We start from the raw sequence: 23,393 nt of genomic DNA, 5'->3' as shown, positions 1-23,393 counted from the left end.
TTAACCAACAAGAGACCGAATATACCTTGACAGACCAAAGATTTAAAGTAAGTTTAAGTAAAGGCTAATTCAATACATAATATAATTATACGATCAAATAAATTATTTTCACATTATTAACAGAACATATCAAAATCCAAAGTTATCAAAAAAACTTACAAAGCTTCACATTTTCATATCCAACATTATCAACATACTTATATTTCAGAGTTTCATATTTTCAAAACCCATCGAGCTCCTACACAGAACGTATACACTTGCATACCCAGTCACATGAACCGATAAACAAGTGTCAGACATATGTACAATGGACTGCAGATCCAAATGTACCCTACAAATGTGAAATGGTGTGTCGGGCACAACACAACATCCACCCTACCAGAACCTACAATAGAGTCGACTCATACGCCTCCCAACAGAATGACCAATGCTTTTAAAAGTACACAAAAAGAGACGCCGTAACCGATCACGCTGTCACGGAAGTGTCACACCATTGGTGCCCCAATGATATGCCTATAGTACCCCATAGGTGGTTAATAGCTCGGGGTAAAATTACATATTAATACTCGTTTCATATGACATTAATAAAACAAGGTTTCTTATAAAAGCCTGACAAGTTTCAAAAGTACATCACATTATCTATATTTATTAACCAACCCGAGAACCCTTTTGCTTTGTAACCAAAATACAATTAGATATTGTAAGTGATGAAACAAGCACACTTTGCAAACGTTTGAACAGCCTTGCGACTACAAGAATAACAAAAATCGCAAGCCAAAGCCACTGAAGGAATGGGACGATCAAATTAAGCTGATGACAAGTTATTAGTTTCTGAAATCACTTGATTATATTCCAAAGGACCAGGTAACATATATATAATCGCTATTCACAGAAGGACGAGGTGACAAAGGTACTAACAGAATTGAAACAGAATTGAAGCAAAACAGTAAACACATAACTTCCGAATCAAAGACGAAACTAGAAGATAGATACATGCACTATAGGATGATCGCTGAAAGAATGCAGAGAATTCAAACCGACGTTTAACGTATCGATAAGTTATAGAAACAAGAATCCGTACCTTAAACGATCACGATGTCAAACAGAATCGCCTATCTATCTTTTCCACGAACGATCTACAACGATTATATAGAACTACCCATCATTAATAACAGCCTGCGATTATTCCTGACCCATCCCGTTTTATGACTGTAACTACATAATTCTTATCATATTAAAAGCTTAAGATCATAACTTGACTAAATTAGTTTACGTAGCTATATTATAACCTACCGGGTGGTAATGTGTTTGTAACAAAATAGTAATTAAATACTCTTATTTTTGTTAAACATGAAGTCCATGCACCAGTATCTTTCTCGTCTCTGTTACTTCCGTTTAATCCAAATAACATTCAAATTTATCTTGCTGGAGTGATAACCCACTATTACGTCTAGTATTATCTTGAACTCGATCTTAAAAGTTTTAAATCCCGATCAGTATAATCATTTACATACTTAAGACTCGAAACTTCCGTCTTTTCACCATGGCTGGTGATTTCGAAACAGATTTTGACTCATATAACACAAGCGATGTGACCCGAAAACTTATATAATCAAAATATTAGGTATATACAGAAGTTTGATGTGTGTTTTACTTTACTCAGAAAACAGTTTTGATGGCAGAACTTTTGCTCGAAATTATCTCTGTACTCCAACCCACCCTCCTGTTCTTATTTTCTTTTAATTTAAGTGTTCTCTGATGTATCGATTAGATTTTACGTGTGTTGTATCTCTCTCTCTATATATATAGAGTAAATCCAAGAATATAGGCTGCAAAGTATGGAATTTTAGTTGGGTTTGATCACATACGTCTCTTAAGCCAGGGATATCTATAGAACATATACCTATCTATATCAATTATTATTATTGTTCTACTAATTTATCTTTTTAAAATAAATAAAAATCGGGGTGTTATAGTTTTATTATTCATAATTTATAGTTTTTTTTACGAACAAAATGATTAGAATATTTAGATATTACATAATTATTAAAATTTGAAAAAATTTTATAATATTAAAAGAATAAACCCGTTTTAGTAGATTTATACAAAAATAATATTGATGGTGATTTTATGGATATATAAAAAAAACAACAACTAAGCGATAGAAAAAATAGTTTGTTAATTATAAAATGTAATAGATTGGACTTTAGCTAATTTGTAATAATAAAGTTTATAGTTAATTACTTAAATGATACTTAACGTTTGTGCGATATTGCTGGTTTGATACCTTTTATTTCAAAATTACGCGGATCATACCTAGCGTTTCCAAAACTCCACTCGAATCATACTTGAACCAAACGCCGTTTGATGGCCGTTAAAAACCCCCCCATGTGACTTGCACGTGAAGGGTAAAGATGTAATATCATGATTCTTAATTACTTAAATGGTACCTAACATTTGCACGATATTGTTGGTTTAATGCATAATGTTTCTTAATTACTTAAATGGTACCTAATGTTTAGTTCTTATTTTTTTTTGTATTTTATTTATTTTGTATGGTGAATTTCGCTTTAAGCCAGTGTTTTAAAAACCGGTATTTTAGTTATATCGGTGCGACAAAATTTCCGGTATTATGGGTATTACCGGAAATAACGGTCGGTCCGACTATTTTTAATTTGTTTTTTTTTTATAAAAATTCTTCAAAACTTGTTACAATTTAATGAAAATGGTCAAATGCACTTATAATCCACTCAAACATAACACCAAAAGGTATTTCATAACAAAATATAAGTTTTAAAATTCACAAATAACCAAAAATAGCAATAAAGTATTATAAAAATAATTTTAAATAAATTTCAATTTTTTTTTTTTTGAAAATATCGGAAGTACCGCAGCTGTAATAGCGGAAAAAATCAGGAATACCAAAAATATCGGTCGGTATTTACCGGTATTTAAGAAATTGCTTTAAGCTTCATGTCGCGGTAAATACCGGCCGGTATTTCTTGTATTCCTGGTATTTTCCGGTATTATCGCTACGGTATTTTTTGATATTTTCAAAAAAGAAAACTAGAAATTTTTTAAAACTATTTTTATGATACTTTATTACTATTTTTGGTTATTTGTGAATTTAAAACTTATATGTTGTTATGAATTACCTATTTGGTATTATTTTCAGTGGATTGTAAGTGCATTTTAACTATATTCGTTAAATTCTAACAAGTTTTTGACAATTTTTATAAAAAATTAAAAAACAAATATAAAATAGTTGTATTGACCGGTATTTCCGAATATACTAGAAATTATTTCACACCGTCATGACTAAATTACCGGTTTTAAAAACATTGGCTTAAAGTGAAATTCACTTTACAAAACAAAAAAAAAATACAAAAAATTTAATAACTAAACATTAGGTATCATTTAAGTAATTAAGAAACATTAGGTATGAAACCAGCAATATCGTGCAAACGTTAGGTATCATTTAAGTAATTAAGAAACATGATATTACATATTTACCCCTCACGTGCAAGTCATGTGGGAGGGGGGGGGTTAACGGCCATCAAACGACGTTTGGTTCCAGTATGGTCCGAGTGGAGTTTCAAAAACGTTAGGTATGATCCGCGTAATTTTGAAAGGAAAGATATCAAACCAGCAATATCGCGCAACGTTAGGTACCATTTAAGTAATTAACTCTAAACTTTATTATTAACAAATTAGCTAAAGTCAGATGTATGGGAAAAAAGAGATAAATTTTCTTAGTTAATTTATAAGAGGTGAAGTGTTATAAGGGAAAATACATATATATTTTTCACAACATGTTCTTTTAGTTATATAATATATGGTAAATATATATATATATATATCCTTGATTATCTGGGCTTTTTTTTCTATTAAAATGTTTTTCACTGTGATTGTTTTCCCTTTTCCCTTTTTTAGTTTTCGTTATTTACATATTTTAAGTTTTTACCTTTCAAATTATTCTTTTTCGGTTCTTGTCATAATTCGTAATGATTGCTAAGTATTTGTAGCCGTTAAACTTTTTTAATGTTTGTATGGTATTTTTTATACATGTAGTAATCATTCAGCACATAAAAATCCTAGATGGAGATCAATGAATAAAAGTTATTACTCTTCGGAACATTGACGATATATCAACATACAATGCATAAATTTCTTGTTAGTGACGTGGGGCAAACTAAAAAAAGTCAAAGTTTATAAACATAATAAAGCCTTTTTCATAACCTACATGCTAGAAGTATCTTATTAGGTGCCTAAACTAATATACTTAATTGCCAACAATATATTGAACACATACAAAGTAACAGAATAATGAGTAAATTAGTAACTACTATAAAAGGTCATTAGCTTGAGCTACCGATGGTCCATGTCATTTTTTAGTATGAGAATGCTAAAAGCAAAATAGCAAAAGTGCACATAAGCGTTAGTAGTCTTCACAAACATTGCTATTACACTTCTAATTGCCACCACACGTGACTCTCCACCGCAACAACATCCAGAACCCTCATACATTGGTCATATGTAATACCATAACAGCAGTAGTATCAATACCATTGTAGAAACCAAAACTTTGAATAATGAGCCGTGAATAAACGCCGAAGCGGACAGCTTGCAACGAATACGAAGACCATAAAATGCCAACATGCTACGACAACAACTGCAATATACTTTTGAAAACGTTTTTAATGCATAATACATAAATAAATCCATTACAAACAATCCATTTACCCATTCCATAAAACATTCGCAAAAAGTAGTTTATATCCAATAGTAATTATCATGGACACAACTAAAATGTTATCTTTATATATACTATAAGACAGTTGAACTAATGACTTATTAACCAATCACATCGTTTGATTTCATTAAATTGACTTTTGATGATGTCATCATTTAGATAAACTACAAATTAAAAATCTTAATAATCATTATCCAAATATATTATTATATTAATATTTATATTAATTTGTAAAAAAAAGTCTCATTATTTACACTTTTTTGTTTTCCATCAATAATTTACACTTTTTAGCCCTGAATACTTAATTTATATTTATATTTTTAGCTGTCAACTTGAGAGAATTTTTTTAAAATTTATAATCATTTAATTAAATAAAATTTTTTTAACATATCAAATATTTTCTACAAAAAATTATTTCAAAACCTAATGACTTAATAACAAATATTAGATTAGATTTCTATAATTATAAATATTAATATTTAGTTTAATATTAGATATAAATACAATGTTAGCTTTAGATACATATCCCAAACATAATAACAGATAACGATATACAACATCATTGTCTTAAACACAATAGGAATCACAGGATAGGGGACGATCATAGAACCAAATACGATTTACAACAGAGGGTTACTTGAATCCTAAATCCAAATCAATATAAACTCCATTCAAAATTCATTCTATCTCTCAATCAAAAAGATACATAATTTTCTCCTTTTCGTATATTAGTTTTGCTTTTTAATGTTTAAAGTTACAGTTGTCACTCAAATCAAGAGTCCTAATTGTTATCAAGGAATATAAAAACAATCCTAATTGTTATCATATTATCATAGAACAAGTGATTGAAAATAAACCTATGCGTGTTATGGACGTGCATCATGATTAAATCCATATACCTAAATGTCAAGTACAAGATCACAAATATGTTTATATTTTTATTCTTAATTATCTTTCATAATAATATCACATTATGAGTACATTTGGTTTCAAAATATTCTATAATGGAGAAATTATTATATATAGCATGTGCCTTGTGGAATGACTACAGCAAACAATTTCATCAATATGTCTAGGCTAATAATGACAGTGACGAACCTATGATTATTGTACTATAACTTGCAAAATATAACACTTAAAACCGAACTTTTTCAAAATTATAAGCTTTTATGACTTAAATGTATGAAGATCTAATATTGATAATATCGTAAATCCCGTGTCCAGTGTTGGACACGAGTCTAATATCTAGTAAAGAACATATAGGCAACATATAGGCAAATAGTGATGAAATACAATATAAAATGATTGAGTTTAATTTATGACGTGTTCAATCGGGTCAAATAATTTCATATCAATTGCCTTAACACCAATACTTCATAAATAAAACTGAAGCAAAACTATTCAGCTTATTTATTTATGTTAGATTATCTACCAACAAACGTAAGAAATCAATATGTAGACCATGTTTTGTATTTATAAAGAAGAGATTGGTGAAAAGGTTCGGGATAATAAAATTTGTAGTCACATTACGTGGATAGCACACATATAATCATCTTTTTAGCCCCAATAGTTTCATAAATTCATAATCTACAATTCCTTATGTACCATACAAGTTAGAGGCCCATTCACATGGCATGTTACCCAGCAACTATATTCTTTGCATAATCATCCTTTAATCCCCCATGTTTCCAGAAAGTGGCCACACGTATTTGGTTAACATACTATGTTAAGTAGAGTTGGTTTTTATTTATTTTTTATTATTATTTCTTTTTTATAGGTAATCATGGGTGTCTTACTCATTTTGCGGGCAAAACTTATCCCAAAAGCCGACTCTATAAGCTCAAAGTCAGAGCAGGTAAGCCTCTATAGCCACTAGAGTATTTTTTTTTTAAGCAACCACAAATTGAACATGTGGCCTCCAGGGAGTTTCACCCTTTTGGAGACGCATGCCCAAATAATGCACCACCACCCTAGTGGCTAGAGTTGGTTATGCACTTATGTTAAAGGGGACATTTATCAACTAGTCTTAACCCATCATAACCTTATTCACGAAAAACAATGCTCTTTACACCTTTATTTGATGTGTGTGGTTGTGGGATGGGGCGAGGGGGGTCGACCTAAGTTGGTGTGGGTCCAAAATGGGCTTTCGCTCCGCTAATTTCGATTATTAGCCATTCGTTATCCAACTAACGTTAAAACGAAGCCATAAACATAAACGAGCTTAATTTACACTAAAGCTTTAACAAAACATTAAGGAATTTATCTTTAATTTATACAAGTCAATTACATTAATCACAAGTCAGAATAGTCAAATATCACGAATGTTACATATAAATAAACCAAGTATAAAGGTATAATGGTCAATAAACATGACTATATATATATGTGTGTGTGTGTGTGTGCAAGTTATTTTAGGACCACTTATTTTAGGACTAATTTTAGGACATGTGTTTTTTGTAACTTACACACCACCATGATCATCTATTACGATATACAAGATTTTTTTGTAAAAACACTAAGACTTTCCGGCCACCACGTTGCCGGAAAATCATGTGTCCGGAAAGTCTTAGTGTTTTTACAAAAAAGTCTTGTATATCGTAGTAGATGATGATGGTGGCTTGTAAGTTACAAAAAACACATATCCTAATTGGTCATAAAATAAGAGGTGATCATAAAATAACCCAACCTTATATATATATATATATATATATATATATAGGGTAGAGATCAAGAAGGAAGCTTCCTAAGGAGAGAAGGGAGAGAAGATCCGTTTTTTTTATTGTTTTTTTTTTTTTGATATTTTTTCATTAATTAACTCGATCCATAATTTTTTTTTATTTTATAAAAAAACTAATTTTAATAACCCGAGTTAGTGAGTTATACATGTAGGGTACGGTACGGGCTTCGCCCTTAAGGATATTAATAAGGGGTAGCTGGTGGGAGTGATAAGTCATAGAGGGTGATCGGTGATGAGATGATCTACCTAACGGGATTAACCCTTAGCTATCATGGCTTCGTCATAGTCTGAGAGGCTTCACCTATAGCTTACAGGCTACGCCCTTTGAAAAATTTTTTTTTTTTTAAATATTTAAAATTGGTGAATACAAGAGAGAATACAAAAATTAAAAAATAGGAAAAAAAGTTCAAAAAAAAACTAAAAAAAATGAATCTTCTCTTCCTTCTCTCCTTAAGGTACCTTCTCATTTGATCTCTATCCTGTATACATATATATGTATTTGTATATGACGTTTTTTTAAGACCAAAAGCTATTGATTTATTAATTGGACTAATCGGTATTTAAATTCTATTTTCTATTTTGTAGAGGTGGATTATTTCAAATGATCATATAATTTAAGCATACAAATAGTTATTTATTTATTTATTTTTCTTAAAAGTTTGTGTTGGAACATCTTGAAAGAAGGATTTTATTAAAAAGAAAATAAACACTAGTGGAGGTTGTAGTGAGTAAAATCAAAATATAGATAACCATAACATTTATTAGTTTGACTACTTTTGGCATTGTTTTGACTATCTATACTTGTCTGAGCTCTTTTTGCTATTTAAAAGTCAAAATGCACCAACCACACCAAAAGACAAACTTATCCTTCATTTATCTATATATCCAGCATTCTTATTCGTATTCTTAGTAAGGTTTATTTGGTAAAATTTACCAACCTATCCGTCATTAGGCCTAATTATTCTTCGTAAAAAGCATTAATTAGATCAAAGATATCCTAATCCACCCCCTTTATCTACACAAACTTTCCAATTTGACCCCCCTGTTGTTTACTCATCATCATCATCATCAAAAACCAAAATTAAAAATAAAAATTAAAAAAGAGTCAAAAGCCCCAATCTGTTTCTGTATCTAATATAATACACACACGATTCGTGTTTCTCAAATTACAAATCCCTAATCTTTTTCAGACAAATTTTGATTCTGCTTACATATAATTTACATAAACGTTACAAGTTTTGTACCTATAATTCACATCAAAACCCTAATTTCCCAATTTTATTCAAAACCCTAGTTTCACTGACAGCTCAATTACAAACCCTAATTTTCAAAATTGAAAGTTTTTAACAACTGGGTATTGGATGTTTTGAACTTAAGATTAGGTTTCTTCCATAAAGCTTCTTGCTTGATTCAAAGGTATCATTAATTTTGAATTGATTTTTAAGATTCTCATGCTACTAAAATATCTTTGATTTTTTATGTTTTAATTTGGATAGTGGGTATTTAAATTTAGTATGTTTTTTTTTTATACTGTTATGGCGTTTATAAGCTGAATTTTTTGAGTATAGTTAGAGCTCGAATTAGCTCGGTGAAGATGTAAAGTTTTATGCTTGTATAGTGTATGATGAAAAATTTGACGATCATTGTGATCTGATTGATAAAGTAATGTTTTTTGTGGAAATTAGTGATTATAGGCTTCGAAACTTTATATACATGGTTTTTTGTGCCAGTTATGTAGCTGAAAGTCAGGGGATTAGGGTGCTTGTTTAAGATATAAGCTGAATGTTAGGGCATTTTTAAAGTTGGGATACTTGTGTGTCTGGATTCAAGAGCTGAAACCTAATGATGCCTGGATATGTTTACTGTTTTTGATCAGCAGTTACTGAGATGGAAATTTGGATCTATTTTGTGATAAATTTATGCTTATGGTTAACTTAGCTGGCGTCATTGGTTGTACTTGAAAAGCATCTGTTTTTTTTTTTTAGGTTCTTAACGCATCGTGTGTAATACTAATGTTATGTTCCCTCACAGAATTAATTTTTTTTCCAAACTTGGGTGGATGTGTCGGTTTGTGATTTCAGAAGTGCAGTTCATACAGAAAACTTAATGTAGAATTTTTATTTATAGTGTAAAAGCATTGTGTGCATTGCTTAATTGAGTTATGCACTTAAATATCATGTGCATATATTTGTCATTATGTGAAATGAATCATATTCGGATAAATTTGTGTTATTATAACAAGCTTGATGTCATCTTGTATATCAATAGTTAACCTTGCATCTTATGATGCTTATTAGATTATGTAGCGTTTGTATGTTCATTTCCAAAAAAAGTAACGTGTGCATGCTAGTTATTACACTTTAAGAAAAATCAAACACTATTGAGTAATTAAATACCACGTTGAGCCATCTCTTGTTACAACTTACTGACTTAGATTCTATTGTAACTTGAGATTTTGATTTCCTTCCAACTCAAGTTTGATTAGATTTGTAAATGCTAGACTCAACTGTTGCTTCGCTCTATTCTGTATACATAATTGTGTTTTTTACATGTCAGTTCTTCCTCAATCGCTAGTTCCCAGTTCCCACAGATGTTAGCCTATGCTTTTGTTATATTTCAAATAGAACTTTGATAAATAGGGGATCTATTAGAGTATTAGTGTCTTTGAAGGTTTTTCTAGATAGCTTCGTTCAATTTAAGTTATATATGCTGCTTGGATTACATGATTTTGGCGAAAGTACATATTTGAGAGATAATGTATTGCTGTATCTAATGCAATTTCTTAAACATGGTAATTTGCAGTTATTCAATGTGTGAGACAGTATGCAGGTCATAGTTTGGAGAAATGCAAAGGTATCATGCTACCAACTGCACTAGTGCAGTCAATAGCAGTGCAGTTGGTGGCTCATTAGGCCGGGATACTTCCCGAGCTGAGTCGTCTTCTCTCCCAGCTAATTATCCAATAAATCGGTTTGCATTGTCCCTTTATATCTCATCTTAAGATATATGCAATATATACGTCTTTTGATGCACAATATTATAACCATTACTGTATCTTCTGTATCATATTTGCTTTTCAAGTGATTTTTTTATTTATTTATTGGCAGTTCCATATGGTAATGTTGTCGAAATGACTTGTGTTATATGTTTTTCAGGCGACCTTCTCAGCCTGCACCCTACAAATTGAGGTGTGAGAAAGATCCCCTGAATTCTAGGTAATTTATGGGATCATGAGAAAATTTTTGATGTCGTTTTCTAAGTTTCACCCCTTTTTGTACTCTTTTGTATTAGATCATTATAAGAACGTCGACAAGGTTTTAATTATATATTGATATAAGCAGTATCTTTAATTTTCACTTTGGTACTCTCCTGTCAGGCTCCCACCGCCTGACTTTCACCCTCCGACTACAAATTGCCCAGAGGAGACCCTTACAAAGGACTATGTGCTTGCTGGATACAGAGAGACAGTTGAGGGGCTTGAGGTATGCCATAAATTATGATTGATTTTCGTTTTGAATAAAGTTATGCATATCATATGAGGCTTCGTTATTATGTACCGTTCTTTTATTCCATTAGATTTGTGCCTTTATCATTTCTGTTTAGTTTTCAATAACCCCTTGCTTATTTGTGATCCGTAAGTCACCTATGTTGCCAACCATTTTGAACTTTCTCTTGCAGGAGTCCAGAGAGATAACTTTATCACAGATTCAAACTTTCACCAAGCCTGTAATCTTAAAGTGCAAGGAGGTAAATTCTTTGTTATTGTGATATCATTCTATTGAACCATTTTTATTACTTTTATTATGACAGTAGACGTTATGATTTCCGCAGGCAATCAGAAAATATCACCGAGCAATCAATGAATCTCGTGCTCAGAAACGCAAGGTATTGTGTTTCTTTACTTGGGATAGTGCCACTGCTGATGGAGACATAGAATTATATGACTGCCATTTACACACACACACACACACATTCATATATCCATCATCCATATGTAATATTTTGCTGAGGGCCTGAAGTGTACATATATGATGCAGGCTGGTCAAGTATATGGAGTCCCTCTTAGTGGTAATTTATTGAGTAAGCCCAGTGTTTTTCCAGAACAAAAAGCCAGTGGTGAAGATTTTAGGAAGAAGTGGATTGAGGTTCGTCTTTCCGCTTTTTGGGGGCATACGGTGTTATATATTTTTACACTTGCTTTTCTGCCTCTTGAAATTTTACTTTAATTTTTACATTTTTGCTACATGAGTTGCTTACATGCACATTCTTCATCTAACTGAAGATGCATTATATATGCCCATTATCAAAAAATGCTCTTCAAGTGGTAGAACTTAGACTTGGTATCTGACACTTTGAGCTTTACCCTACAGGGCTTGTCTCAACAGCATAAACGTTTACGGTCCCTGGCTGATCATGTTCCTCATGGTTATAGACGAAAATCACTGTTTGAAGTCCTTATCAGAAATAATGTACCTCTACTAAGGGCAACTTGGTTTATTAAAGTAACATATCTAAATCAGGTATGTAAAATTTTATTTGGACCATCTTTTTTGGCATTTTTCTAGTTCATGGAATGTAGCGGATCATTATTTGATTTTCCAGGTTCGGCCAGGGACTTCTAGTACATCTTCTGGCTCAGCTGACAAAACTCGGCTTTCCCGCTCAGAGCAGTGGACAAAAGATGTTATTGAGTATTTACAATATCTCCTTGATGAATTTGTTTCTAAAAACAATTCTCATTCTACCTTGCATTCTAAAGACCGATCACCCCAATTTGCTTATGCCGGGTCCATCCAGCACAAGAATGACTCTGTGCTGACGCCTGATGGTGATGAGCCTTCGTTACATTTCAAATGGTGGTATGTGGTGCGAATCATACAGTGGCACTATGCAGAAGGGTTGCTTCTTCCTTCTTCGATCATTGATTGGGTTTTAAATCAATTGCAGGTGATCTTATTGGCTTTTTAATGAAAATAGACTGATTTTATGTTGATGATAAAATAATTAGGGTTGCAGCTATGATTATGAACTTGTATTATATTGCTAGCATATGATTTTTTTAATAGAATGAGTGTTTTTTATGTATTATCATTTTTCCCAACCCGGTGTGGGTGGGTGTGTGTGTGTGGCGGGGGTGGGGGGGGGGGGGGGGGGGGTAAACACTGTAGCTTCAAAGCAATTTTTTCTTTCAGCCTATTAGTGATAGGTCATAACCTGAATTGACTCATTCGTAAGCAAATTAGTTACATAAAATATCGTTTTTGTCATTTGCAGGAGAAAGAATCACTTGGGATATTGCAATTGCTTTTGCCTATCATATATGGTGTTATTGAAACTATTGTCTTATCTCAAAATTATGTTCATACTCTTGCGGCGATAGCTGTTCGTTTTATCCAGGAACCATCTCCAGGTGGTTCTGATCTTGTGGATAATTCTAGGCGGGCATACACTATATCTGCTCTCATTGAGATCCTTCGATATTTAATACTTGCTGTTCCGGATACTTTTGTTGCCTTAAATTGCTTTCCCTTGCCATCATGCGTGGTATCAAATGCAGCAAATGAAGGTAGTATGATAACACGGGTTACCAGGGAAGGTGGCACTAAACACGGGCCTTCCTTATCCATTGATGCAGTTGTTTCTTCAATTCAGAAATGTGCAATAAATCTTGCAAGAGCAGCAAGACCTGGACATCGGGTTCATGGTGTGGCCAAAGCAGTTAATGAGTTAGATAAAACACTTATACATGGAGATATCACAACCGCTTACAAGTGCATGTTTGAGGATTTATGTGATGAAATAGATGATAAAAGGTGGACATCAGAGGTCTCCTTGTATTTAAGGTCATCTCTTAAATGGATCGGCACAGCTAGCTCTTCCTTACTTTGTTCCATATTTTTTGTTTTTGAGTGGGCAACATGTGACTTTAGGGATTTTAGGACTGCCCCCCCTCATGGTATTAAATTCAGTGGCAAAAGAGACTTTTCTCAGGTATACGTTGCTACTCGACTTTTAGAGATGAAAATGAGAAATATGCGTAGTTCAAGCAAGTCAAAAGCAAGTAAAAAAGTCAAAGATCTGTCACATTTTTTTCAAAGCCCTGGCCCGTTACATGACATTGTTGTGTGTTGGCTTGATCAACACCAAGCTGAAAATGGCGAAGGTTTTAAGCGTGTTCAGTTACTCATAAATGAACTCACTCGATCAGGAATTTTTTATCCCCAAGCCTATGTGAGGCAGCTTATTGTTAGTGGAATCATGGGTCGGAATGACTCAGTTGTTGACTTTGATCGGAGGAGGAGACATTATAAACTCCTGAAACATCTTCCCAGTTCATATGTTCAAGGTGCACTTGAAGAAGCACAAATGGCCGAGACATCTCTTATTTCAGAAGCCATGCATATTTACTCAAATGAACGTCATCTTTTGCTTCATGAACTTTTTGGCCTTCCAAAGAATATCAACTCTTTGCATAAGCAGAAAACCAATCAAAAGTTCGGAATCGTTCAACGGAAAATACCGTCATCTGCATCTGATTTGGTATCGAATAAAAACATCAATAGGGCTACCAAGATAGATGAACTTATGAATTCAATTGGGGTGCTGCTTCATTTCCCAAGTTCCCTTTCTTCCATGGAGAATGGTCTTGATGAGTCACCTGGTATTAAACGCCCCGCCGGGCCAGTAGTTATTAGTGAAGGAACACCTGGATGTGAAGAATGCAGGAGAGCGAAGAGACAAAAAGTAGAAGAAAAAAATCCTAATCTGTCTGATGATGAGGATGTTTGGTGGGTTAGAAAGGGCCTTAAGTCATTGGAGTCTTTTAGAGCAGATCCACCGATCAAACCAGTAAAACAAGCCTCAAGAGGCAGACAAAAAATGGTCCGTAAGACTTCAAGTCTTGCTCAGTTAGCAGCTGCCAGAATTGAGGGTAGCCAGGGTGCATCCACTAGTCATGTATGTGATAGCAGAGTAAGTTGTCCTCACCACCGAAATAGTAACGATAATGATGTCCTGAAAACAACGGATTCAATCAAAAGTGTCAATTTTGGAGATATCTCTTCAATTGGGAAAGTTTTGAAACATGTACCGTTAGATGAGAAGCGGGCTGTTGTAGTGTGGTTGATGGGCATTGTGAAGCAGCTTGTTGATGAGGCTGGAAAAATCCCCGAGACTCCAGCAAAAGTTGGACCGTACGGTAGAAATTTCCCGCATGTTGATGATAAAGGTTTGGGAAAATGGAAGCTTGGTGAAGATGAATTATCCACTATCTTGTATTTGATGGATGTTTGTGATGATTTAGTTTCTGCAGCCCGGTTTCTTATTTGGCTGTTGCCTAAAGTTCCTATTAACCCAATTCCTCCGGTCCATGGTGGGAGAAATGTTATGATTGTACAGAAGAATGTTGACAATCAACTGTTTGTTGTTGGGGAGGCACTGATCTTATCATCTCTTAGAAGGTTTTCCCTCGCTCTTCGTAATAAGTATTTATTTGTAGAGGTGGTTAGATGGGGTGTGGGTAACGTGTTCATGTTGAAATGGCAAACAGGTCTTTTGTAATGTGGGTTTACATGTTGAGTTAGGTTGACATGTAAAGGGTTTTTTGTTCATTAAAAGAAGTTATATACAATTAATGTGGCAATATTGACCTAAGGGATTGTATGCATCAAAAGTAGCGTTTAGTGTTCTTCAACCTGCTTGACCCATTTAACTTCTAGCTGGATTTTGTAACGACCCACTTGAGAACAAAACACTGCCCAGATCATCATCCGTACGTAGGTAAACGGGTTAAAATTGGCACCTCTAACTATATGTATCCATATGTACTATCAATTCCATTTTTAACTGTAATATGACCCACTTGAGAAAAAACACGGCCAAGATCAACTATTTTTTTAGTGAATGTGTCAAATTTTGCCACCTTTAGTTAATTGTATACATATCCGCATTCCACTGTAAAGCTTTTTGTATTTTAAAGATCTTGAGAATCCTTTTCTTCAGGTATGAAAATATACTTGCTGCAGCTGATCTTATTCCAGAAACATTATCTGCCATGATGCATCGTGCTTCCGCAGTTATGGCTTCCAATGGGCGGATTTCTGGTTCTATAGTTTTAGTCTTTGCTCGTCAGATGTTAAAAAAATATGGGCATGTAGTGAGTGTTGTCGAATGGGTAAAGAACTTCAAAACAACATCTGATAAAAGGCTTGTTATGGAACTTGAATCTGGAAGATCATCAGATGGAGAATTTGGTTTCCCACTTGGAATTCCTGCAGGAGTCCAAGATTTTGATGAGTTCTTACTTAAAAAGATTAGCGGTGTTCGTATTTCTAGAGTTGGTTTGGGCATGCGGGATACTGTTCAAAGACTCATTGATGAAGTCAGTCCTACGCCTTATGGTCAGGAAAAGAAGTCTTTTGCAGGTGGCCAGTTGAAAAGAGCAAGTCTAGAGAAATCAGATGATGCGTTCCCGATAGCTCAACAGGTTGTAAAAGGGCTATTGGATTGCATGAGACAAACAGGAGGTGCAGCGCAAGAAGGTGACCCGACATTGGTTGCATTTGCAGTTTCTGCAATTGTAAGTAATGTCGGGCAAGTGATTGCTAAAATGAATGATATATCTCAGAATTCATTAAACTTCGCGAGATACATCTTACGTATTCATCTTACATGTCTGTCCCTACTAAAAGATGCACTTGGAGAACGCCAAAGTCGGGTTTTTGAAATAGCTCTTGCTACCGAAGCTTCGTCTGCCCTAGCCCAACTTTTCTCTCCTCCAAAAGCTGCTCGTGGTCAGTTACAACTATCTCCCGAAACCCGTGATTCCATATCTAATGAAAATCTGAACATTGCTGGTAAAACTACATTTTCTAAGCTAGCCAAAACGACTGGTGCAATTTCTGCGCTTGTTATTGGGGCTGTTCTTCAGGGTATTGTTAGTCTTGAAAGGATGGTAACAGTTTTTAGATTAAAAGAAGGGCTAAATGTGATTCAGTTTGTAAGGAGTACAAGGTCAAACTCAAATGGAAGTGTACGGTCTATAGGTGATTTAAAAATTGATAATCTGGTTGAAGTTTCCATACATTGGTTTAGGGTCCTTGTTGGGAATTGCAGGAGTGTTTCTGATGGATTCATAGTCGAGATTTTGGGTGAATCTTCTATCGTAGCATTATCAAGAATCCAACGAATGCTTCCTGTTAACCTTGTCTTCCCACCCGCTTTTGCTATGTTTGGATTCTTGATATGGAAACGGTTCATTCTCAACGCAAATGTTATGGCTCGTGACAACATTTCACAGCTATTTCAATCTTTAACAAGTGCTATCACAGATGCCATAAAGCATTTACCCTTCCGTGACGTGTGTCTCAGAGATTGTTCTACATTATATGATATAGTGTCTACGGATACAAGTGACTCTGAGTTTGCTGCCATGCTGGACTTGAGTGGGCCAGATATGCATTCAAAGATTACGGCTTTTGTCCCTATAAGAGCCCGAATCTTTTTAAATGCCATCATTGATTGTCAATTGCCACATGAAGTTCTTTTCCATGATGATGGGAATCGGGCATCTGTGCATACTGAGTTAAATGAGATGAAGCTTCTTGATAAGCTTGTTCATATTCTGGACACCTTGCAGCCTGCAAAGTTTCATTGGCAATGGGTTGAGCTCAGATTGCTATTGAACGAGCAAGCCTTGATTGAAAAAGTAGAAGCCCGGGACGCTTCTATAGTTGAAGCTTTGAAATCATTTTCACCAAATAATGAAAATCTTGGGACTTCTGAGAACGAAAATAACTTCATTCAAATGGTCTTGACCCGGCTTCTGGTTAGACCCGATGCTGCTTCTCTTTTCTCTGAGGTTGTGCACCTTCTGGGAAGGTCGCTAGAGGATGAAGTTCTGTTGCAAGCAAAATGGTTCCTTAAAGGCCATGATGTTCTCTTTGGTCGAAAATCAATTCGGCAACGGTTAATTAATATTGCTGAGAGCAAAGGTTTGTCAACTAAGATTCAATTTTCAAAACCATGGGGTTGGTGTAATTCCTCTCCAGATGGGCCTGGGCCCACAAAAAAAGGGAATAAGAGGAAGTCTGAGATGATATCTCTGGAAGAAGGCGAGGTAGTTGATGATGGAAATGGAACCGACACAAAGAGACATTCTAGAACATTTAGCCAAGTTTCAGATGTTGAAGCGTTTATAGTCAGTCAACAACACGTGACCGAAAAAGCGTTAGTGGAATTACTTCTTCCGTGCATTGATCAGAGCTCTGATGACTCACGGGTCACTTTTGCTACTGACCTAATTAAGCAGATGAACGAAATTGAGCAGCAGATAAGTACAGTTACTCATGGAGTGACTAAACAGGCAGGAACCGTTGCTTCTGGGATTGAAGGTCCAGTGGCCAAAGGGAATACTCGTAAGGGTATAAGAGGTGGTAGTCCTGGATTGGCTAGACGTCCTGCAGGCCCCGTTGAAATGATGCTGCCTTCACCTTCAGCATTGCGTGCTTCGATGTCGCTGCGCTTGCAGCTCCTCCTAAGACTGCTCCCTGTAATCTGTGCTGATGGGTAAGTAGTATGCTGACATCTGTAGTGATAACTTGTATTTTCAAAAAAGCTTGAATGATGACCTGGTGGTATAGGTAGCAAGGCAGGAGGGTTGGTCACAACCTAGTTAAAAAAGGTTTTTTTTTGTGCAATTTAAAATCTGTCGCCTCGTGTTAGCTGACCGAAAACACCTAGTCCTAATTTTTGTAAAATTTTTTTGCAATTAGTTTCTTAGTGCAAAAATATAGTACTTATGTTGTTGAAAAGATTATAAGCTTTATGGCATAAATTGATGTAGAAGGTTGTATGCATTAATAATAACTTCGGTCAACTCTTCTGACATGTTTTATTTTAGCAGACATAAAGATTATAAGCTTTATGACATGTTTTTTTCTGACATGTAGAAGGGTTACAATGGCTGACCAACACTTTTTTTGTTCTTCCTTCCATATCTATATATGACTAACTAATATATTAGGATAGGTAACATAACTGTTGCATAACAAAGGATCCCATTTTGTTTAATCAATCAATTTAGGAGGTTGTGTACACCTGAGTATATTTTTACATAAATGATTTGAATACAATACCTCTACTTAGTGTTGACTTGATCCTGTTAAATAGATCCAAGGTTGACATCATTTCTTAGTAAACATTGAGAAAACCAAGTTGAATTCTCAGTATAGTAAATGCTTTCTTTTAACCCACATAATTTTCAATTACTGTTTTTAATATGTCAGTGAGCCATCAGCACGTAACATGAGGTACATGCTTGCGCCAGTGGTGCTTCGTCTTCTTGGAAGTAGGGTCGTCCATGAAGATGCAGATGCTTCTAACCCTGCTTCTAAATTTTCCATCAAGAGAGAGGTGGAATCGATGATAGATTCTTCTGCTTCTGTTGATCTTGGTGAAAGTCTCTTTGATCGTTTATTATTGGTGCTGCATGCTCTGTTAAGTAGCTCCCACCCCTACTGGCTCAGGGCAAAGCTTATTTCCAAGACTGCGTCTGAGGGTTCCAGAGACTCATCACCGTATGATCGTGAAGTTGCAGAAAATTTGCAGGTATGAATCTCGTAAACTTTCAATGTTAATATAATCATTCTGTTAGTCACAATAGTAAGTTATGTAGTATGGGGAGATAAGTTGCAGACTTCATGTACATATGGTAGAACACCTATAAAGCTGTAGTACAACTCCTCAATGCTTGCATATTATGTACCTGCATAAACTAATTTCGTGTATAAATCACTTCTCTACAGTAAAAATTAGTTGAGTTTTTGAAATTAAGTGACAATCTGTGTTCATATTTGGATAACTTAATAGATCTCTAGAGATATGGTTTGGTATCCTTGGTGGACCCAAATCCATACCTTAAAGCAAGGTTGGGTAACTAGTGACTTGGGACTCGGCTGGAGAAAAAAAAAAGGGGGAAGGGGGTCATGAGTTTTTGGAAACTCAGACTCAACTTGGGGGTACCCGGATTGGGGTTATATATTTAATAATTTTTTTTGGAAATAATATGTAATAGAAAATTAGAAAAAATAGATTACAAACTTCAAACTTAAACATAATTGTTTACAAACATTTACATAATACTTTGAAGTTCAAACTCAAATGTTTAAAAACGTAAACTTAAACCAATTTAGGGTCTTTTTTAGAGTTTATGTAAATTTTTTCATCATCTTTGACACGAGTTAGGCAAGTTTGACCTGATTCGGCTCAGTTTTACTCGAGTTGGCTGAGTTTGGCCTGTGTTGATCTGAGTCTAATCCAGTGACTGAAATCCTGTGTTGATCTGACTTGACCTGTTTGACGTTCGAGTCACGAGTCAAATCCGTGTATCCAGTCGAGTCAGCCGAGTTTTACAACACCACCTAAGTTTGTATTGATTTGATATTACTTGCTTCTGTTCTGAGACATCCTTAAGAAGATTGTTGCATTTTACTCGAATAGATTCCATATGTTGAAAGTGATTAATCTTAATATATTTACTAAATGATGCAGAATGAGTTGGATGGCATGCAATTACCGGATGCAGTCAGATTGCGGATTCAGACTGCCATGCCATTTGTTTTCCCTTCTATGAGATTTTCAATATCTTGCCAGCCACCCAGTGTCCCCAATTTCGCACTTGGTTATCTTCAGCCGACCATATCAATACCCGGACCAAATCCTGGAAGTCATAGAAACAATCAAGTTTCTTCATCTCGCATCATTTCAAATGGGCCAGGAAAGGCCACAAAGCCCGTGTCCTCACAACCTGATTCCAGTATAGAGATTGACCCATGGACCCTTTTGGAGGACGGAGCAGGATCGGGGCCATCTTCCATAAATGCAGCTGCAATTGCAGGAAGTGATAATGCTAATCTGAAAGCATCAAGTTGGCTCAAGGGTGCGGTCAGGGTGAGGAGGATGGATCTGACTTACATCGGTGCCATAGATGATGACAGCTGATTATAACTTTTCAAAAGTTAAATTTAAAGTCAGACCCTGGTTCAGGTAATCATTAACTTGTAATATTACCATTTTGGGGTCAGGGTCAGTGTCAGCCTCCTGTTTTATGTCCTAACCGGCAACAAGCAGTGTTTGAGGCTGATCATATTCTTTTGAGGGCACGGGGTAGTCCGGAATTTTCTACGAACAACCAGATGCATTCCTTTGGCTCAGTCCTGGCTCGATGACTAACCCCTTGGACCATAGTGGCTCAGTCCTGGACCGTATGGTTCGGAGATTTGTTGTATATATAGGGATATCTGAGCAAAAAGTATGTGAAAAAAAAAAGAAAGAGAGAATGATGTTCAGCAGTCGTCTGTTTTGTTGGCCCTTTTTAGGACTATCGAGCTGGAATAATATACACACCAAGCTCTTTTAACACTTTACTCTCTCTCTCACTCACACACTTTGTGTATTATTATCATTATTGTTTGCTCATATGGAGTATGAAGAAGATAAATCCTTTTCTCCTCAAGTTAGAATCGAATCTAGAGCAATAAACAAATATAGACTTGTCTCATGTAGTGTAAGTTAGTGTAAGTTGTACCATGCTTTGCATTTGACTATTTTTTGCTCTAGATTATTTTGTGTTTCGTTGACGCTTTACCTGAAAATGGGTGCATGTTTCTAGATGTCATTTCTTGTTGATTTGAATGTTCCACCAAGACCTGGCCCAGTTTGGTTGGTTGAACCGCTTGTAAGAGATCATGCCAAATCAGACGAGATAATTAAAAATGGTCGACCTGATAACCCAAGCACTATTGGCTTATGATAATGGCTTATGCAGTAGGTGAAATATGTAAACCTTGTTAGATAGAATGTCATTAGGAAATGAATTAGTGTCTTCTCCATGAAATGGTATGTTGCTTGATTTATCTTAAAATGCAGTATCGTGATCTTAAAAAAGACTTCTGTGTAACGTTCAGAGTTGATAATGTGTGTCTGTGTATAATAATGTGAAGTGTTTCCGGATTATATGTATGGTATGTTCATGTTCATAATTATATATATAGGGAAACATAACAAGAGTTTACAAAGGTATAATGGCTAACTGACAGTTCCAGACCCATGTGTAATGGATTTTTTAGCCGCTAAAAGTTGCATGAGAGCTTGAAGGCAGGTCATGTTTTAACTTTCATTATTAATACTCAACAGACACGTAGATTAGTTGAAGTCAGTTGAGTGTCATAGTAGTAACTTCAATGTTACTACTCCAAGCCCCATATCATCACTACTTCATAATCCTAACACCACTTTCGTACCATAACCACCCCAAGGCTTCTCAAACTCTTGTTATGTATGATCCCAACGACTTGTCCAACCAACGACTTTACGATGGGGGTGCAAAAAGCAGGAAAAGAAAGTGTGGTACTTTACTTTTGTTGATGTTGATGATTCCGTAAAGTACGTAGCCATCTATCAGTCAAACTAATCCAAACAAACTACAGCAGTACTTTATAAAATAAAAAATCATAATATATATATGTGGGATTAAAAAAGTGGTTGAGTTACAAAGTAGACCCCACAAAATTATGTCACAAAAATAACAAGACCTTCCCCCCACCCTCCTCTATCTTCTAACAATAATAATAATGCACCAGTTGGAAATTGCATGTTTTGTGAAGTGATTATTCACTCACAATTCATCATCATCTTCTTCTTCTATAAAATTACAAAAAAGTGCTTGTTTCTGTGTGTTTTTTTCTACACAGTGACAATCATCTATTTATTAGAGTAAGTGTAGAAATATATAATTTTCTACTTTTCTATCAGTGAAAAAAAAATAATTAATTGGTTTTTTTAGCTTTTATTTTCTTGCTTTTTGTAACTAAATTCTTGTTTTCTGGTCCATACATGGGTCCGTCCAAGTAATTATTGAATTTGATGCTTTTTTTTTTGGTTGAAGTTTGTTGGTTAATTTGCAGAGGAGCTAGCTAGCTAGGGTGATCAAGAATGGAAGGGGAGGTGGATGGTGGCTCCGAGAAAGTCAAGAATAATGCTGCAGCTGGTCCCATCAGCGGCGGTAATAGTGTGATGAATGAAGCTGTAAGGAAATGCTTGGAAGCACAAAACAAATTAGGAGGAGGAGATGATGATCATAAAAAATGCAACCCAAAATTACTTGAAGCTCTCAAGTCCTCCTCCTCATCAAACAAGAAGAAGAAGCCCTCCCGGGGTCCTTTAAGGCTTAGGAGTGGTTCCTTGACTGATGTATGAACCACCCACCCATCCATCCTAAAAATGAGCTTTTTATAAGAATCGTATAATTAGCAACTTTTAATATATTGATGCATTCATGTATAAATCATTATTGAAGCAAGCATATATATATAAAGTGATCGAGGTTCTAGCGCATTGAGATATATGAACGATCTTGATAGTATAATCTTTCAAATCACTAAACATGAGCTTTTTATAAGAACGGTGAGATATATATGTATATATCTTAAAAAAGGTTCAATCCTTTGTAATTAAACCAAGACTATTGACTTACTTTTAACACACCAAAATTTTAAGGTTCAATCCTTTGTCAATCATCATCATATGATATATATTCAGATGATCACCATCCAACAATATCATCATTATCATCATCAATTCAATTGTATTGGATGTTATGCTTATTTAGTTAATCTTTATATCTAGTACATCACCATTCTAATTTTAGAAAGACGCCTATAATGCAACAAACATGCACCCCAATGAGTAGTATCAACTTTATACCTTGTAAGAATAGACTTACTTATGCCTGGGGCTGTAAACGAACCGAACGAGACCTTGTTCATGTCCGTTCGTTAAGTTAAACGAACGGTTCACGAACATATAAACGAACAAAGTGACTTGTTCATGTTCGGCCGTTTGTGT

General features: G+C 34.9%; 1 protein-coding gene across 2 annotated transcripts; it reads left to right on the top strand.

Moving 5' to 3' along the window:
- Positions 1-8,583: 8,583 nt before the first annotated feature.
- On the top strand, positions 8,584-22,891 carry LOC122600825 (mediator of RNA polymerase II transcription subunit 12). 2 transcript variants are annotated; one of them, XM_043773597.1, is made up of 14 exons: positions 8,584-8,906; positions 10,293-10,460; positions 10,646-10,705; positions 10,867-10,972; positions 11,169-11,237; positions 11,322-11,375; positions 11,528-11,635; positions 11,861-12,010; positions 12,093-12,437; positions 12,765-14,950; positions 15,492-18,056; positions 18,776-19,097; positions 20,040-20,534; positions 22,435-22,891. In XM_043773597.1, exons 2-13 carry the CDS (start codon positions 10,336-10,338, stop codon positions 20,487-20,489), a joined length of 6,540 nt encoding a protein of 2,179 aa, XP_043629532.1. In that variant the 5' UTR covers positions 8,584-8,906; positions 10,293-10,335; the 3' UTR covers positions 20,490-20,534; positions 22,435-22,891. The 2 variants fall into 2 exon arrangements, with proteins under 2 accessions (XP_043629532.1, XP_043629531.1); XM_043773596.1 differs by lacking the exon at positions 22,435-22,891 and having other exon boundaries at positions 20,040-21,120.
- Positions 22,892-23,393: the final 502 nt, after the last annotated feature.

Source organism: Erigeron canadensis, chromosome 5, assembly GCF_010389155.1.
Source record: "Erigeron canadensis isolate Cc75 chromosome 5, C_canadensis_v1, whole genome shotgun sequence".
Classification (NCBI taxonomy): domain Eukaryota; kingdom Viridiplantae; phylum Streptophyta; class Magnoliopsida; order Asterales; family Asteraceae; genus Erigeron; species Erigeron canadensis.
This window is presented reverse-complemented; position numbering and strand designations above follow the sequence as displayed.

Excerpts from the sequence above, each read along its gene's own strand:
- LOC122600825 (XM_043773597.1), top strand. The coding sequence starts at position 10,336 with ATGCAAAGGTATCATGCTACCAACTGCACTAGTGCAGTCAATAGCAGT. Across the intron at positions 11,376-11,527 it reads CTCGTGCTCAGAAACGCAAG|GCTGGTCAAGTATATGGAGT; the intron begins GTATTGTGTTTC and ends TATATGATGCAG. Across the intron at positions 12,438-12,764 it reads GGGTTTTAAATCAATTGCAG|GAGAAAGAATCACTTGGGAT; the intron begins GTGATCTTATTG and ends TGTCATTTGCAG.